Source organism: Alnus glutinosa, chromosome 6 (assembly GCF_958979055.1).
Source record: "Alnus glutinosa chromosome 6, dhAlnGlut1.1, whole genome shotgun sequence".
Lineage (NCBI taxonomy): Eukaryota > Viridiplantae > Streptophyta > Magnoliopsida > Fagales > Betulaceae > Alnus > Alnus glutinosa.
This window is the reverse complement of record NC_084891.1, coordinates 6,427,270-6,446,320: the sequence shown is the minus strand read 5'-3', so window position 1 is coordinate 6,446,320 and position 19,051 is coordinate 6,427,270. Positions and strand designations below refer to the sequence as shown.

At 36.9% G+C, this 19,051-nt stretch overlaps 1 protein-coding gene, 1 long non-coding RNA gene and 1 other non-coding gene across 6 annotated transcripts; all 3 read right to left on the bottom strand.

Moving 5' to 3' along the window:
* Nucleotides 1-4,783: 4,783 nt before the first annotated feature.
* Nucleotides 4,784-6,334, bottom strand: LOC133870309 (uncharacterized). 2 transcript variants are annotated; one of them, XR_009900692.1, is made up of 2 exons: nucleotides 6,162-6,334; nucleotides 4,784-5,141 (listed from the first exon to the last, which is right to left on the bottom strand). It is a non-coding gene; the product is annotated as an uncharacterized LOC133870309 (long non-coding RNA). The 2 variants fall into 2 exon arrangements; XR_009900693.1 differs by having other exon boundaries at nucleotides 6,167-6,334.
* Nucleotides 6,335-9,013: 2,679 nt separating this feature from the next.
* On the bottom strand, nucleotides 9,014-15,148 carry LOC133871741 (probable E3 ubiquitin-protein ligase RZFP34). 3 transcript variants are annotated; one of them, XM_062309155.1, is made up of 13 exons: nucleotides 14,958-15,147; nucleotides 12,357-12,612; nucleotides 11,641-12,234; nucleotides 11,456-11,543; nucleotides 11,312-11,371; nucleotides 11,165-11,197; nucleotides 10,812-10,889; nucleotides 10,454-10,497; nucleotides 10,272-10,312; nucleotides 10,058-10,140; nucleotides 9,868-9,959; nucleotides 9,664-9,775; nucleotides 9,014-9,484 (listed from the first exon to the last, which is right to left on the bottom strand). In XM_062309155.1, exons 3-13 carry the CDS (start codon nucleotides 11,835-11,837, stop codon nucleotides 9,374-9,376), a joined length of 939 nt encoding a protein of 312 aa, XP_062165139.1. In that variant the 5' UTR covers nucleotides 11,838-12,234; nucleotides 12,357-12,612; nucleotides 14,958-15,147; the 3' UTR covers nucleotides 9,014-9,373. The 3 variants fall into 3 exon arrangements, with proteins under 3 accessions (XP_062165139.1, XP_062165140.1, XP_062165138.1); XM_062309156.1 differs by having other exon boundaries at nucleotides 12,357-12,608; XM_062309154.1 differs by lacking the exon at nucleotides 12,357-12,612 and having other exon boundaries at nucleotides 11,641-11,894; nucleotides 14,958-15,148.
* A 3,344-nt stretch (nucleotides 15,149-18,492) lies between these two features.
* On the bottom strand, nucleotides 18,493-18,621 carry LOC133872128 (small nucleolar RNA SNORA17). Its single transcript, XR_009900972.1, has one exon. It is a non-coding gene; the product is annotated as a small nucleolar RNA SNORA17 (small nucleolar RNA).
* Nucleotides 18,622-19,051: the final 430 nt, after the last annotated feature.

The window sequence follows — 19,051 nt, the reverse complement described above, 5'->3', positions numbered from 1 at the left end:
AGTTATTAGTAGTGGGCTGAATGGGCTTGGCCCATTCCAATTGATATTCTTTAGATTAGGGCTATGTCTATATAAGGCCCAATAGTCTAATGGTAGGGATATCGAATTTGAGAAGTCATTTGTGTTCAACATATATTTATCAGCAGGAAAAGGATTAGAATAAGATGAATGAGTTCAATTCTTCATTAATTAACATGCTTTCCAGAATCTAACCAAAAGGCAAAGAAATAATGTGTCGGAGAGAGAGAGTGATGCAGCCATGGAAGATTGATTTGTTGTTACTTATGCAACTTCGTAGATTCGAAGATTTAGTTTGTGGCTCACATCAACATCATATAAAGTTTCTGTTATAGAGAGAATTGTATTAGTTGTTTCGATGATATAAAATTCTACTCATTCATCCAAAAAAAAAAAAAAAGAAGGTAAAGTTTTATATGGTTTGAAAGTCAAGTCATTAGGAGTTTAGGATTATTAATTTTATTTTATTTTATTTTTTTATTTGGGTAATAATTTCATAAGTTATTGGTTAGCTTTGTAATGAGGCACAATCTATAATTTTTTGCAATTAAGGATTTTGTGAATTAAGTTCCTAGGAGTTTCTAAGTGTCTTGGGTTTATTTTCTTTAAGCCTAAGTTTGTCTTTATTTGGTTTTTTGTGTTAGATGCATAATTGGTACATGTGGTTTTGCTCTTTACAAACAGGTACTTGAGTTTTAAAAAGTGACAATATTGATACTTGTGCGTTATAAGTTTATCAATTTGATATTTCCATCCATCTACCATTTGAAAACTTAAAGGAACTTTTTCCGGTGTATAAAAATCCATGTAAGACTAATAAAATACGGTCACATGCACAAAATGTCACCTCAACTTGACATCTAACAATAAAATTTTAAAAATAACTAAAAAAAAAGGTTGGCAGAGGGGTGGCTCTCCCTTTTTCACCACTTGAGAGTGGTTGGACCAGCCCCTCACTTGGGGTTGGGGGTCCAGTTATCCCCTTAGTGAGTTTTTAGGGTGGTTTGGACGACCCTTCCCTTCACTTGGGGAATCGTTTGGCCACCCCCTTAAGAGTTTTTTGGGGGTAGATGGACCACCCTTGAATAAGCTTTGGGGTGACATTGGATCCAGTCACCCCTCAGTGGGGTTTTCAGGGTGGCTGAAGCCACTTTCCAAAAACTTCCCAATGGGGTGGCCAGACCAAGCTGACACATGTACTTTTCAAGTTTTAAAAAGTCACGTAAGATCAATAAAATGTTGTCATGTGTACAAAAATGCCTCCCCTTAAGAAGGTTTCAACGGTGGCTAGACCACCCCCTAGCCTGGGGTTGGTCTGGCTAGCCCCTCAGTGGGATTTTGAGGGTGGCCATTTTGAATATGTGGAAACATTTTATTAATCTTACGTGGCTTTTTAAAACTTGAAAAGTGTAGGTATCAGTTTTATCACTTTTTTAAAACCCACGTACCTTTTTGATAAAGAACGAAGCCATAGGACTAATCATGCATTCAACCTTGGTTTTTATTAGGTATTTAGTTTATTAATCAAATTAGGAGCATGAATGCTACTAGTACAAGAAAGGGTCCTTATATAAATGTGCTCAATTTACTCAAAGACTCGATTAATGGAATACTGAGTGATTTGAGTTTTGAGGCTAGAGTGCCTAGAACATTCTTCTTCTTATCAGGCCCTTATTATTGCATATTAAAACCCTAAAACCGTGCATACTTTCTCTACCAAATAGCTTTGAAATAACCTATCAAAGAAGCTTTAAAATCCCAAACACAGCTGCTGTCCAGAATTTTCCAGTAATTTGTTTACTTCAAGAAACAATGTTCTTGTTCTTATTCCTTTTGTTTCAAAAACTCTAGTCAATCTTTGAATCCTAACCTTTTTTCTTTTCTTTTTTTTTTCTTTTCTTTTCTAAAATTCTAAACCCTACATACGCAAATTCTCATTACCTTAACTCCACCACAAGAATAAGTATACATATTCCCTAATCTGCCCTATGTCGGAGAGTACAGAAAGGTCAGATATTAAAAAAAAAAAAAAAACAGACTGAACAAGAAGAAGCCGTGGGATTTTTTTTTTTTTTTTTCATGCAATAAAGGAAGCCACAAAAGATTTTATGCATCAAAATCAGTTAAGAAGGAAAAAAAAAATAGATAAATGAGAAAAGTGTTGACTTGATCTGGTTCCATTTGGGTAGCATGGATCAAGGAGAATTTGCTCAAGGGGAGAAGTTTTTGGAAAGTTGGCATATCTCAAAACCATTCATGGAGTTGGAGAAAACTCCTAAAATTGAGGGATACTGCCAGTGAGTTTATTATGTTTGAGGTGGGGGATGGGAAGAATATCCACTACTTGTGGTTGGATAACTGGCTTAAATAGAATCATGAGCTTTGACAAGTGTGTTATCAACTTATCATTCAATGAAATTCAGTAATCCTTGTTTTTCATTTTGTTGAAATTGTGTTTGTTGCCTGAAATGGGTTTGAATTATGGAAATATAGTTTGAAAGTTGATTTGAGTAAAGAACTCACAACTCCTTTAAAGGCAGGGTTGATGAAGTATGGCTTCCTGGTTATATATGATGCACAAAGTAGTCTTGAGGATTGTTTGTCTACTGTTTTGTGCAATGGTGTTTGCAGTTGGAGGCCTGCATGATCCGATGATCTTGTGGATATACGGAGCAGACTCCTGGATGTCAATATAAGGCCCTATGATAAGCCAATTTGGTCTATCTCAAAGAAGAAAATTTACATGAGCTCTGACACTTGGGAGATGATTAGAAAGAAAAATCCTATTATGGATTGGTGGCAGCCTGTTTGGTTCCCATTAGCTATCCCTAAACAGGTTTTTGTTTTGTGGTTGGTGATGAAAAATTGCTTAAATACTGGGGATTGTTTGGCTAAGTGGGGATACAAAGGAAATGTTACTTATATGTGTTAGTATTTTATATTGGCTACATTCTGGATGACAAAAACACTTTATGTAACGGTTGCATTTTAACAGGATGATCGGTTTTTATTCAGAGTTTTCATGTAATATGGACAGTGTTCATTTCAAGCCATGTGATTGGTCTCAAATTTCTAGAAGATGTCAATGAAGATTCCATGCAGTTTCCAAGTCAGAATAGTTGGTTCCTGTGCAACTGTCCGGACGGGCCTTTGAAGGCGTCCGGACACCCCACAATGTCTAGAAGCTTCAGCATTGAAGACGTCTGGACGTCAGAGCAACACCGTCCGTACGCTAGGTTAAGCTTCTCCAATTTCTACATGGAGTTGGATTTCAGTCGACACTATTTGGAAAGTTTCTGCAAGTCATCCGGACGATGTGGCAACACGTCCGGAGGCTACCCAGCGTTCCAGAATATTCCGGGTTTCCTTTACAGACATGGAAAGGAGTGACAGTGAAGAATCGTCCGGACTCTCGGCCAAGCCGTCCAGACGTGGTCCTGTTATGGGAAGAGTCGAGCTATTTTGGAAAGGCGGTCGCAGAAGACTGTCCGGACGAGGGTAACTTCCGTCCGGACGCCAATTCGCTAGAGTCCGAATTTGAGCAGAATTAGGTTTTCTTTAAGCCTATAAATAGAGGGCTCTAGGCTTGTTATTTGCAAGAATTCAGTATAGAATTCTATATTACTTAGAGAGGGTGTTTAGGAAGAATTGAAGATCCGCTAGCTCTCTTGCCATTGCCGGTGTGTGTTACTTGTTCGTGTGAAGTCTATCTTAGAGGTCGGCCCTAAGGTAAATGATTTCATCAAAGACCTCTTCAAGTAGGAGATTTGGTTGGGAAGCGTTCACGATGGACTTCGTGTTATAATTAAAGGTATGACTATTGTAATAGGTTTTGTAAGTACGAGTGCTTTGCAACTTGCTTTGTCTTTGGATAGTAGATTTACTGGGTTTGGCTGTCCCGAAGTGGTTTTTCTCTTCACAGAGTTTCCACTTCGTCAACAAATATCTTGTCTCTTTTATTTTCCGCATTTAAGATATTTTGTTGCACACGAACACACACTTGGTTGTTTAGAAGTCATTATTTATTTTCAATATGTACTGTCAAAATGGAATGGAGAGCCGTGATCATCTATTTGAGTGTAGCTTCAGTTCTCGTTTATGGAAGGAAGCTATAAATCAATGCAATGTAGATAATCCTCCTGTTCTTTGAAGGATGTTGCAAGGTTAGGGGGGAGCAGCTGGAAGAAGAAAGATCTACATGCCATCTATGTAGGCTGATTTTGAGCTCCTCAATTTATAACATTTGGAGGAATAGGAATGAGATTAGGCATGGTAATATGCCCAAAACAGAAGTGCTGATCTTGAAGAAAATCATTTGGGAAGTGCGTACCAGAATATTGGGGAAAGGTAGGTATCAGAGGAATGTGGAAAATGTTACACTTTATCGTAACTGGAATATGGATGAGGAGTTGCTGGTTTAATGTTCAGTGGTGTTTGTATTCTGGTTTTCTGCAGAAAGTTTGGCTTCTGCAAGTTTTTTGTTGGTTTAGCTTTGTTGGGCTTTCTGCAGTTTTACTGTATACGTATATTAGTTGTTTTCCTGGTGTTTTGAATTTCTTGGTTTGCGGTTGCTGTTTTCTTTTTCTTGTAAGGAGACTGGGCTGAAGTCACTGAGCTTGGCTCAGCTGTTATGCTGTTGGTTGTAATTGGTTTTAGTTGTTAATGGAAAAGTAATTATTCATAAAAAAAAAAAAAAAAAAGTGTTGACTTGTAATGCATGCAGACGAGATAAAAATGTGATAAGATTATACCTACAGAAACTATGTAAATGAAATTTTTTCCTTATGTCACATTAGCGGAGTCCTTGGCAAAGAACACTAAAATTGTGATAAGATGCAAAAGGTACAAAAGCAACCTCTTCATCCTCAGACATGATAGCAGTGTTCTGAGCAAGAAGATTACAAAAAATGTAGTGGAAAAGCTATTCACTTGATATGAAAGAGGAACAGCAGCAGCAACAATCCTCAGACATGTATGCATTCAAGTAAGGGAGAAAAAAAAGAAGAAATTCAGCTATATTAGTGATAAGAAACAATATTTCTAAGCTTAATAGTACTAATTATGAACTCACTTAGTCATTTTTAGCATGTTCTCCATTGCCCCTTTGACTTCTTGTAACATATCTGCATCCAGAAAAAGCAACATCAGGTCTGAGGGAAAAAGATGTTACAAAATCTAGGAATCTTAATATCAAAATAATCTCTACGTCATCAAAGTGGAAGCAGATCGAGCATGTAACTGGCTCAACCAGAGCAACAGGGATTTTGGTTGGGGTGACTGTCAAACCCAAGACCTCTCACTTGAGAGGCTTGATTAATTCCATAGTGTTTTAATATGCTTTGTCATTTGTTATATAAACTAGTATAAATGCCACCCAGTGAGAAATAGAATCTTAAAAAATGCGACAAGATAGAACCTCTCCCATTCACCAAATCAACAAGATTTTGATGAGTCAATAAAAGTTATGTTAAAAAGAAAAAGGCTGGCTAGAAACTTTGAATATAAAATTAGAGATTACAGAAGATGATGCTTTGTTTAGAGTTGTTTCAAATTTGAAATATTACTAATTACCGAAGCATTAATAGAAAATTAGCAAGATTCTCTGATATTCTTGGTGTGATGCCTATTATATTTCAATACAAACAAATCCATATAATGCTGAACATTTGAATGAAAGACAAAGCATAAAACAAAATCTTTCACTCAACATCTATTTAATGCGATCAAATAAAGCCTCTCGCATTTCCAGGAAATTGACAGCACTTTAATATAAACAGCTGGAATTAGCTTCAACGCTTAACAGACTCTCCGGTGTTTCGAAAGCGTCTGAGTTCATTTTCTGAGCAGAATTCAAATCAAATTTTGCCTTCTTTTGCTTTCAAAAAAAAAAAAAAATTCCGAGCAAATCACACGAACGAAAGTACGAAATTCGGACAATCACAAATCTAATTCTCACAATTACCACACAATTCATACCTATTGATGGAGTGCAAAAAATCCAGAAAATTTGTATCATAGAAATAGTTAACGTAACTCTATAGATTAATTGCTGTGAGAAATTTAAAATCATGTGAACTTTCTCACGTCACCAAATGTGACCAAAGATCGATAGCAAGAGATGTATGTATGTGATAGAGAAGTACCTGACCGCGGATGAGAGAAGAGAGCTGAGATTCAGCTTCCACAGCAAGCAGAGGTTGCACATCGGAGTGAGATGGTGGAGACGCCATTGCTTTGCTGTGAGAGAGAGAGAGAAAGAGAGAGAGAGAGAGAGAGAGAGAGAGAGATTTGGGTGATTATGGGCGGGAAAATCTCGGGTGCGAGTGGAAATGTGAACAACGTCCTCCGTGGCTGGCATTGCGCTTTTATTTTCAGTCCCCAAAGCAAATGGGTTTTAGTTAGCCCATCTGTGACAATTATTGATGGTAGCTTGGGCTTTTTGTTGGGCTAAAGTCCAAAACATGGGCTTCCATATTAATAAATTTTTCATTATTAATGTAAATGAGAATTTTACCTATAACCCATAATCTTTCACCATTTTTGAAAAAATATACACAAATTTTAAAAAATGTCAATTTTAGGATATTCATCTTTTATTTTATTATTATTTTTTTTAACATTTCAACTATCTGTTAGAATTTTTCGTTAAATTCTGTCAAAATTTTCAAAATACCGCTATTTTTTTTCTAATAAAAAAAACATTGCTAAGACTTAGGTGTTGGTAAGAATTCAATGGAATTTGTAAAAATACCCATGCTGGATCTTTTAATTTTTTTAAAAATAAACACGGGTATTTTGAAAATTTTGATAGGATTTAACAAAAAATTCTAATGGAGGGGTTGAAATTGAAAAAAAAAAAAAAAAAAAATTAAAGATGGATACCCTATGTTGACACTTTTTAAAATTTGAGTATTTTTTTTTAAAAAAAATGATGAAAGATAAGAGATTATAAGTAAAGTTTTGCCTTAATGTAATGTGAAAAATGCCCTCAAGTATTTTAACCTTAAATAGATTGCATTTTTCTTTTACAATCATTTATAAATGAGATGTGTTTAGTGTCATTTTCTTACATGGGAGCAAAAAAATAGATTGCATTTTTTAACCAGATCGTTTCACATGGGGTTTTAAATTACACCATACATTCGGCCAAAAAAAGAATCTAAAATAAACACAAAAAAGAGGTCTAATGAAGGCTCAACACCCAAAAACAGGCCCAAAATGCTTAAATTTTAAAACGATTATGCAGTGCGATTATAACTTTAAATAATCACTAAATGACGGTTATTTATTTTTATTTTTCATTTTATAATCTCCCCCGCCTTAGACGGTTAGCATTTATAAAATAACTGCCAGTTAAAGACAATAACTGCTAACCGAACTCCATTTTCACCCCTAATCATACACAGATCTGGTAAAAGAAATATTGCACTGAAGATGGACATTAGAACACCGCATATAATCTGCGATTAAACCCGCCTTTCAACGAACAATACTAGTTCGTTTGGGTATTGAATTTTTAGAATTAGAATTGAATTCTTATTCTAATTGTGAATTTCAAGGCAAAAAGTTGTGTATAATGATTGGTATTGTGAAAAGTTATGTGAAATAATGATTTAAATAATAATTATTTAATTAAAAAATAAATAATTTTTCTTTTTAAAAGAAAAAACAAAATTAAAATTAAAATTAAAAAAAAAAAAAATAGAAGCAAGGGGTCACCGGCAGTGGTCGGGGATGGCCGCGCGGCCACCCCCAGTGGTCGGGGGAGGCTGCGCGGCCTTCCCCAAGTGGTTAGGGAAGGCGCGCTGCCACCCCTGGCAACCTCAGGGGGTGGCGCGAGGCCAACCCCTAGATTTAAAGGTGGCTGCGCGGCCACCCCCAGTGGTCGGGGGAGGCCGCGCGGCCTTCCCCAAGTGGTTGGGGAAGGCGCGCTGCCCCCCCCGGCAACCTCAGGGGGTGGCGCTAGGCCAACTCCTAGATTTAAAGGTGGCTGCGCGGCCACCCCCAGTGGTCGGGGGAGGCCGCGCGGCCTTCTCCAAGTGGTTGGGGAAGGCGCGCTGCCCCCCCCGGCAACCTCAGGGGGTGGCGCTAGGCCAACCCCTAGATTTAAAGGTGGCCGCGCGGCCACCCCCTAGTGGTCGGGGATGGCCGTGCGGCCACCCCCAGTGGTCGGGGGAGGCCGCGCGGCCTTCCCCAAGTGGTGGGGGGTGGCGCGCTGCCACCCCTGGCAACCTTAGGGGGTGGCGCGAGGCCAACCCCTAGATTTAAAGGTGGCCGCGCGGCCACCCCTAGTGGTCGGGGAAGGCCGCACGGCCTTCGCCAAGTGTCGGGGGTGGCTCCCCCGGCCAACTATGGTGGTGGCAGTGCGCCACCTCCTTTGAGGGGTGGCTGCCAACCGACAGCCACCCTAACTTTTTTTATTTTTATTTTTTTAAAAAAATAATAATTTATTGTTATTTTATTAAGTAAATGCGGGATCCACGCACTGTGCGTGGGTCCCAATTATCATTGAATGTAGAATTGGATTCAGAGAAGAATAAGTTTTCTTCGCTGTATCCAAACCAACCATTAAAACAATTCTAGAAAATTTGCCTTAAATAGATGAAAAATCCCAGAAAGAATCCCAAATATCCACGAGACAATAAGCTGAAATATTTCCATTTTCACATTAATCTGAAAATGAGAATCTTGACCGGGCTGTAACATGCTTGAACCTAGGCTAGGCAATCTCAGGAACGCAAATATAGCTTATTTTGTTGCAAGACCAAATATAGCTTCCTGGCACCCAGTCACCAACATGGACCTTTCGAAAAGATTCTACAACATAGACATCACCACAAATTCAAACCAAACTCCTGGTACAAATTGCTTCACATATTTCCACAGGTCCACCGAAGCTTGCTCATGAACCTCACTTTCTACCAGATATGATGATTCTAGGTAAGTACGGATGATCAAGAGAAAAAATAACAGTGTTTGCACTTTCAAAGATAGATAAGAGAAAAAACAACTTTTCCTTCATTACCACCATTGGTGAAGTTCTGCAAGTGCAAGGCCACAAGGATACCAGGAAAAAAAAAAACAACATAACAAATAGAAGAGAACGCAAGTGGATCATGACAGATGATCTCCTGGCAAAGACCAGGCTGCAGGGTAGGTTGGATCGTGACAGATCTCTTGGCAGAGAAAAAGCTGTTGCAGGAGCAAGAAGGGTGGATAACAATTCCGTTTTACCGATGATGTTGCTTGGGTAATTGAAATGGTCGAGGAAACCCCCAATTACGGATGCATCCAATTTTAGCACAGTTGTAGCTGTGATTGATTTTGCCAATCCATTCTAGCCACTGTCAGTTGCTCAGCCTCTTGTTTGGCGAGTGTTGTAGGATTTGCAGTTCAAGCATTTCTGGGCCACGACATGGTACTGCACTTTTGATGTTTTCCCGCAGTCATTGCAAAGTATCCAAACCTGTGAAACATATTTTTCCATCGGAGTAATTAGCACATTATTTTTGAGTGATTAAGATTAAGAGCACGAGGTTTAACGGGGTCTTAAAATGAGATAGAAAATTGTGTAAAACTCCGGTTTAAATGTGAATGTTTCCTAGCAATGCAAATGAGTAGAGAGAGAGAGAGAGAGAGTCTGACCAATTTATTTTGATAAGGTTCTGGCATTGGTGTAACTGCAATCTCCATGTCAAATTTCTCCCATACCTTGGACATATCACAAACAGACTTGGAGCAGAGAGGGCAAGCATATCTGTTTGATGAGCAAAACAATATAGAACAGGTCAGTAAAATTGTACACCAGAAGGAAGAGAGAGAGACGGATAAGAAACTGCCAGCACTCACTGAAGATGATCCCGCATCTCCTTCAAGCAGTTTTTGTGAATAGTGTGTCCGCATGGCAGAACAGTCACATCGTTTCTTGAATCAAACAGATACTGCAGACAGCATTTTATGATGCTTGCAATTAGACTTTGATCATCCAGATTCTGTATTACATCAACGAAAAAAAGAGAGGGAGGCTAGCATGTGTTACCTCGAAGCAAACAGGGCAGTCATGATGCATAGCTCCTTCCACACAAGGGTGGCTGTTCTTCAAGAGAATAGAGTAGCAACAACCTTCATCAAGATCAAAAATATATACATGTATATAATTAGCACAAACAGATAACACATCACTTGTAATTATTATCTTTAAGCTCCCAACTAGAATTTAAGGTGGTAAGAATGAAAAGGCAAGAGTATCTTACCACACTTGTAGCAGTGGAAGAAATTCTCGCGGCCTCCTATTCTGTAACAAAACACATTAAAAAATAGGTTACGACCAAAAAAGAAAAAGAAAAGAAAAGAAAAAAAAAATTAAAGAAAAATGACATAAGGACAACAGAGACATCGTGCATGTTACTTTGTGCTTTAGAGATATGACTCATACCTGCAAATGCCGCAGCCATTGCAATGATACTGTTTCTTAGATGTCTGCAACATCACAAAAACAAGAGTAATCAAATCAATCTGTTCAATTGAATTACTAGTGTGAAGACATCGTGCATGTCGACAACAGGACTAAATGAGACCGTGTAACAAGGACAAAAACCCATGACCCTGTGATGCACCTTTTTGTCGCCTACATTCATGAGCAAGTACTAAGTTTAAATGATGGATGAAATCGACAACCATGCCAAGATCCTTGTTACCTTTTTTTTTTTTTTTTTTTGGTGATGTGGGAGGGGGGGTGGGGTGGGGTGTGTGGCGGGGTGTTGGGGTAGCAAAGAAAAAGATTGATCACGTACATCGTCATCAAACAACTTGCAAGTCTCGCAGAAGTATTTTCCCATACATACACCACAATTAATGCATACTTGCCGAACCTGTAATAGCAGCGACCAACATAATGAGCAACTTGAGTTCGAAACAACTAATTATTTTCCAAGAGATCAATATAAATGTTATTTTTTTTATATTTTTATGGAAATAAAGAAATCTTTTGAATCCAGCAGATTACTTTGTCTTTCATTTTTAATTATGATGATAACCCAGATAAAACTAAATAATTATTGGTACAGAATATTTGACTGGCAAGCCACTTCTACAAGCAATGGATGCATAATTTCCGTGATACTCCATCAAAATACTCTATGCTCACCTCTTGTTCAGTGTCACATATTGAACATGTCACCTGAAAACATTTAACGAGGAAAAATTAGTCAGCATTGAAGGGTACTACAACCATGAAGAATGCATCAAAAAAACCGGTAAAAAGGAGGGAAATAAAACTAGTGAATGTATCCACCTGTCTCACTTGATGGCGTGGAATGTCATGTCTATGCTTTGGATCGACATTAATGTTATTCTGTACATCAACAAAAAAGTAAATCAATTGATATTTAAACATTAACATACATAAAAAGACTATGAGGATGACCAGAAAACTAACCTTTGCCTCATTATGACAGTGGCGACAATCGAATATCTCATTGCAACAAGGAGCTTTAATGTGGCACCTTCGTCGATAATGCGAACATCTGCAAATAATTTTGTATGTGGTTGATTATAAAAAATGAAGGACATAAAAAATGAGATACAAATCAAAAGTACCAGGTAAACGGGTTAAGACTTTACCCATATTGCATAAATCCTTCCTCCAATACTTCAGCTGTTTTTGTAGTACCGGTTGATTCTTCAGCAAGCATGCACTCTTGATCTGACTGTTCAGAGTGAATAGCCTCTGTTTTGGTGCTTTTGCAGGTTATGTGTTGCATGTCTTCCAAATATTGTTGAGACTCAGAATGCTTAATCGCCATAGCCACTTCCCCCATTTGATACTGTGGATGAAACAATGAACTATCTAGAAGCTGGCAATAAGCCTAAAGCACCTGCATATGGGAACAAGTTTAAGAATCATTCTAAAACTTAGAAAGACATTTTCAGTCATCCGATCATGCCAGGCAAACACCGCATGATACTGTTGCTTTCTTCCATACAGCTGCAGACCAATGGGAATCAGCAACAACATAATCCAAGTAAGGTTGAACAGCTCCAATCAGCAATACTCCAAGAGAATGATTCATCAAAACAAGTAGATCTATAAGAGTCCAATATATTGGGACTCCCAAGCCTCCAGCTGTGAATAGTAACCAATAGCATCGCATGATCACTTGATTCCTTGAAGTCTTGGAACCAAATCCACTATACTGGACCAATAGACGCCCCAACCTAAGGTAAAAGCAATACATCACACGATCAAATGTGTTCTAAAACGTTAAGAAAAATTAGGGGAAAGAGATGTGAGATTGAAGAAATGTGTCATGTTGATTGTCCGACTAAGACAAGCCTACCTCGATTGGCAACTCTGCACTGAGTCTCCATCGAGAACTGAACTCGCCAAATCTTAAACCTTATGTAAAAGGACTTGAGAGGCTTTTCTCCAATCATAATTTAGTTCATTTTTTTCTTAGCAATCTCTCGTTATCTTACTAGTAAATTCTTGAACACCAAGAATTGTCATAACTCCAAGGTCTGGTTGCCAGAAAGGAAATTCAGTCTCCTCCAAGAATGAGGCTCCCCATATCCAAGAAGATGCAATCTCTCTATCTACCAGCATGGATTATAAAATTGACAGGTTTCAAGAACAGTTTAAGAATTATAAAGGAGAGAAAGACCTAAGGCTTCGTTTTAAGGGTGGAGCAATGAAACCAACGACCTTAAGAGATGATGCAATAATATACATATTTTCCAGGAATGATTACAATGGTGGACTCTAGTCTTTAAGACTGTCTAAAGAACAATTCCTCTCCTGACTTTAATTCTAAAGGCAGCACTGAAACCTAGCAAATACTGTTAGTTTCCACAGCATCATTTTTCATTTTGAGGGTTCACAAAGATGTAAAAGTTGTAGAGAGGAGTGGGTGGTAAAAGAAGAAGACAGAAACACTAAGCACAGGCCATGGAGAATAAAAGAAGTGGCTCTTCATTATCTTCAGTCAGCCCAACTTAACTTACAATAGAAAAGGACCAAAAAAGAAAAGCTAAATGTTTATCCTATCCACCTCAACTTACTTTCACTGACTTCAGCTAAAACAGATATAGTTGTCATTAACCTAAATAATGAACGAAGTATCATCACCTACAACCCAAAATATTAAAATGTCTAAAACATGTGTAAAGAAGCTACAAATACTGCTAGGCCTATATAAGCAATGTTACGGAAACAGTCGTTAGTTTGAGTACTGGTGTTTCATACATTGGAATTACGTATCCATAAAGGCACTACCAAATAAAAAGCTTTTATACCCAACTTCAGAAGTCACTAATTGGTTCCACAATTGCTCTATTTATATCGATATTTGAGTATTGTGTTTCTTCTTCAGCTTCTTCTTCCTTTTCTTCCTACTGCCCCTCCTCCTCCTGATTACTTGTTCACAGTATTAAAATATACTAGCAAGCAAAAAGGTTCCACATTTAGTGTATCTTTCAATATTAATCAAGCCATTGCCAAATAAAGGGTTACTCTTTGTTAATTAAATTAGTTCTAATCATATAAAGGGAAAACGGAAGTGTGCTCTGCGCGCGATTCGTATATATATAAATGATGAGTTGCTTGCTTGCAAACACAATATTTTTCCACTGATGCAGTGTAATTCCTTGAAGAGGTCTTCAAGGAAAAACTGTTTCAGCTGCAGGCTCCGTTTCTCCATCAACAGAGCATTCAATCAAGTGAAACAGATTGAATTTCAACTACTATATTTGCTTTAAAATTTAACTAAAGTCAAAATGATCAACTTGGTTTGTCCTTTGCCGACGAAGGGTTTTTTTCTTTTCTTTTTTCCTTCAAAAGATTACTGAAGCAATATCGGCCCTACCAAGCAACTGCTTAATTGACTTTCGGTCACCATACAAATCATCCAAGAAGTATCTGATATGCAAGAAAAAGTATAAGAGAAATCCACCCCATAAAAATATCAACTACAAGCAACGGTGTAGTTACTAGTTATCGTAACGATATCGCCCAACTACGAAAAACAAAACAAAAAACTACCAAAATAAGACATCATAGTACCCGTCAAACAAGTGGAATAACTGGCATTACCCTCTGTACGAAGAATTAAAATTTCATACAAAAACGTACACATGAAATACACACATAATAAATAATAAACATATCAAATACACCAACACAACCATCACCACATTATGTTGAAATTAAACAACCAGAATCTAGCAGACAAAACACTCAAAGGCGCACAAGTCGTCAATGATAAGCAACGCTCAGATACAGATCGACTAACAAAATTCTCCAGTAACTTCAACATCATCAAATTCAACCAAGAATGGCATCCACAACAGTTCACACATTGCATGGAAAGGAAAGAAAAGACCAAATTCATAGACAATCGTAGCTAAATGGAAATTCAATTTCCTTCCGAATCTCACAGAACTTATTTAATATAAGCGAAAAAAAAAAAAAAACCGCACTACGCACGCAAGCACAAAGAAAAAAAATGACGCCCTCAATTATCTAGTTTCATCAATTAAGCCCCTGATAACCCTAGCGAACTGTTTGGCCCATAAGAAACCTTAGCGTAAGGACGAAAAAGAATCCGGCGCTTCGTAACCTTCATATTCTCACAAAATAGTTCCCGAGAAAACAAAATTTGAAAAATTTCCCAATGTTAACAACTAAAGCAGAACATATAAGAATCCAAAAAAAATGCAACATTTCAAATCACCGCAACATTTTTGCAGAAATTTCTCATATACCAAACAAAATATAACCCAATCTAACAAAAAGAAAAAGAAAAAGAAAAAAAAAAAAAAAAAAAAAAATCTACATTCACATTACCTAAAAAATGACTAAAGTATCAAAGAGAGGGCTAATCAAACACGACTAAATTAAAAGAAACCATAAATTGTACGAATTAACCAACAGAAAAACGAACTTTCAATCCACGGAGAGAGGCGTCTCGGTCGCCGATTCGGTACGGGAATCCAAGGTGTGATCCGACTATTTTTTTCGGAGCTACGAATCGCCTCGCGTGTCTCGCTAACGTTGAGTTTCCGAGAGAGGGTTAAGAAATGAGAGACAGAAAGACGAGAAGGCAAATTCGAAACTGAATCGTATTTATAGGCTTATTCGAGAATCGAGATCCTTCCCTACGAAAGCTACGACCCAACCACTAGCTGTCGCTGTTCTGTTGTTGACAGGTTGTACAAAATTAAAATACCCTCAGCCTAAGAAATATCTTCGACCTGTTCAACGAAAAAGAATTGACAAGTCCAGAAAGCAATTGCGTGCATGATATGACGGTGCACGTTTCCCGCTAACAACCGTCAGATTGATTTTGTTCCAGGAGATGCAAGTAGTGATTTAATCGGACGGATGATTTAGTCCTTTCGCCTGAAATGTCGGTCGTCCTCAACAGCGCGTTCCCCCAGAAGCCATCTATTTAGACTGTTCTCTGACTGAAAATCAACGGCCAGGATCTGGGCTTGAACCTACAGAGGACCACAGACTTTGATCTTGCTTCTTTACACGTCATTCATGATGTGGATTACCGCTCTTTTTTTAAGAAAGCGAGTTGGACGCTGACGCGTGTTACTAAATCAGGCTTCGGTCGGCCAGACAGAGGGTGGTGGGTTTTGGGGCGGAAGTCACGGAATATGACGTGGAAGGATTAGAATGAAGACGCCAAAAAAAATATCTGGTAAGTATGATCTGTCAGAGTGGAGTGATTGATTTGTACACGAATTTGATTATATTAATTGAATGCTTATCCAATAATTGAAGATCAGGAATTGAAATACATCTCTGTACATGCATTAAAGTACTTCCACACGTAAGTACCTAAATTGCGGAATGGATCTCTCCATTTCATTAAATGAAATTAGTAATCTCAGTCTTGAATTAAAGATCAGAATTTAAGATTTATATATTTAATCGTGTATATAGAGTCAATATTGACATATTTTTTACAATTTAAAATAATGTGAAATTATATATACCATTAGATGTATTAACTTTAAATCCTAATCATAAAATGAATAGAATCCATTTTTATTTGAAATGGAGAGATACTATGCTGCGATTTAGGAAATATGATCCTCTCTATTTCATTTAATGAAATGGATAGTATCAATTTTAAATGAAAGGTCAGGATTTGAAGTAGGTGCATCTAACGGTATATATGAAGTTAATGTTAGCACGTCTTTTAAAATTTAAAATAATGAAAAATCATACACACCATAATTAGAGGTATTAACTTTAAATCCTGACAATAAAATGGATAGTATCCATTTCATTTGAAATGAATGGGATCCTATTGTCACACGGGGCTTGTATATGAGTAAGTCCGTTCCCTGACTAACTATATATTTGTTTGTATAAACTTGATTTGAATTTGGTTTGTTTAATAAACGACTTGACTATGAACATAAAATTAGTCTCCATTAACAAATTAGCTATACTCCTATAAACTAGCATGGACTCGTATAACTTTATTTTTGTTTCTTAATTAGAACATTTTAAATAAAGAGGAATTCTTTTTTTTTTTTTCTAATATAATAGATATAACTTGATTTATTGTTATTGTAAGTCTTGATATAAATATATGTGTGTTTGTGTGTACATAAGTGTATTTATGTGTATATAAATATATATGTGTGCGCGTAATGAATTTATATACATACTATAAAACATATCAATAAACTCGAGGTTGGATTATTTAAGATTCAAGTTAATTTATTTAATTAACATAAATGCAGGGTTGACTTGATAGATTTTTAGGCCTAAGACGATAAATTTAAGTGAGACATTTTTATATTTAAATATTAATTATTTTAGTTTATAACCTTTATTTAAAAATTGTCTTTATTGCTTCTTACTCTTATTTTTTATTTTTTATTTTTCAAACAACATGTAAAACTCTTCTATGCAGTAAGACATGATTTAGTTTCAACAAATGACATTTTCTATTGAACTACATATAATTCCTTTGAGTCAGGCTATTTAGTAGACTGCTATATGGCTACCATATAATTGAGATAATGTGATAGTAAAAATTAGCATTTGAATCAGTAAGAACTTGTAAAGAAAAAGGGGGGTTGATTTTCACTATCGCTTCATCCAAGTCGTATAACAGTCTACTAAATAGCATTTTTCAATTCATTTTATGTTGAATTTATTTTGTGAAAAAAAAATTACTTTATTCTAAACATTATTTAATGAACAAATACGTTTGTTTTAGGTTCAAGCAAAATTACTTATTGTTTTAGGATTATCATGTGATTATGATTTATTATGTTTTTACTAGTTCTTAGCATGCCATGATGAGTTTAGAAAGTTGTTCCTTTTAACGAAATTGATTTTCAAAGAAGTTGCAAAATGACTCTTAGATTTCATGATTCATCACGTTGATATGGGTTTACATGTTGTTATTAGGCTGTTTAGAAATCATAGTTTAGGTTTATTACATTTTGGGTTGAAGGTCTAAAGTCTTTCATGCATTATGGTACCATCAAACGTTCCACAACCCTGAACGAACGTTTGATACCCTTGGATCAAACGATCAATGCTAAAGGTTGAATGTTCGAAGGTGCCCAGAATCACTGAATTAAGGTGTAACACCTCGATCCTACATTGGGAAGAGATGGATAGCTCATATAGAGTGAGTGATTTATAAAGATACTCATGGGTGCTAAGTCCCACATTGCTTAGTTATTAAGTGAAACTGGACTTTATAAGAGATTGTAGGAAAACTCCAAATTGACTAGTCCTTTTGGGGGTAATAGCGTAGATGTGGCTAGCGCTTTTTCCTAGGTCGTTACAAATGGTATCAGAGTCACCTAGTAACGCCAGATCATGTGGTACTGGAGCACCGCATGACATGGCTCTGACGAGGACATCAGGAGTTTGAGGAGGGAGTTTGTGACACCTCGGTCTCACATTGGGAAAAGATAAATAGCTCACATAGAGTGAGTGACTTATAAAGATGAATAGCTCACATTGGGCTTTATAAGGAATTCTAGCAAAGCTCTAAAATGACTAGTCCTTTTGGGGTGATAGTGCAAATATGGCTAACTTTTTCCTGGGTTGTTACAATAATTCTAAGTGGGTTCAAAATGATATAGAAGGAATAACAATATCATGTAAGCATATAAAAATACATTCTCAAATTTTGTTCATACTTTAATTGTTCAATTAGTACTGTATGACCTTTTATACATGTTTTTGACAGTCACATTTAGTATTATTAATCCCATTATTTGAAGGCTTCATACCTTAAGATGTCTTTTATAATTTTTTGTTTTACTTCTAAAATGATTTTGCATTTCTATAGGTACCAATGGCTCCTCACACTACAAAAAAAATTGCAGTTTGCCACTTGTAGGTGGCCACGTGTATGAAGCCTATACACATGGCGAACAGGTTGCCACGTGTGCGCGGCGTGGTAGATTTGGTTGTTGCGAATTGTACAATTTGCCACGTGTACAGTGAATACACGTTGCCACTATGCCATGTGTCCCATAAAACACGCTACCACACGTTAGACACGTGTAATATACACGTGGCACAGTAGCCACGTGTATAAAAGTACACGTGTCTGATGGCAGCCATGTGTACTTAGATACACGTGGTTGACAGTCAGCCGCGTGGATTTAATCCACGTGGCTGACATCAGACACGTGTATTCCTATACATGTGGCCACAGTTGACAGCTGCCACTTTGCCGCGTGGCATATATATATATATATATATATATATATATTTTCCTTCCAAAAATATCACAAAATCTATTTTACCCAAAAATATCACAAAAATATTAAGACAAAATTTTAAATTTACTACGAACACAAAATCAAATTACACAAATCAATAATTAATAACGTGTTTGTTAACTACACAAATCAACACAACAATATCTACAAATTTGAATACCATGTACTAATAAACGTGTTCGTTTCTAACAAAAAAATAATTACACAAAATATCTACAAATCTGAAGGCCGTCCTTGCGGATCACGAGGTACCGTCCCA

What these genes read in the sequence shown, in the direction of transcription:
- LOC133871741 (XM_062309154.1), bottom strand. Translation starts at nt 11,837, where the DNA reads ATGGGGGAAGTGGCTATGGCGATTAAGCATTCTGAGTCTCAACAATAT. An exon ending in ACTGTCATAATGAGGCAAAG is followed by an intron (nt 11,372 to 11,455) that starts GTTAGTTTTCTG and finishes GTTGATGTACAG; the next exon opens with AATAACATTAATGTCGATCC. An exon ending in CTTCCACTGCTACAAGTGTG is followed by an intron (nt 10,141 to 10,271) that starts GTAAGATACTCT and finishes ATCTTGATGAAG; the next exon opens with GTTGTTGCTACTCTATTCTC.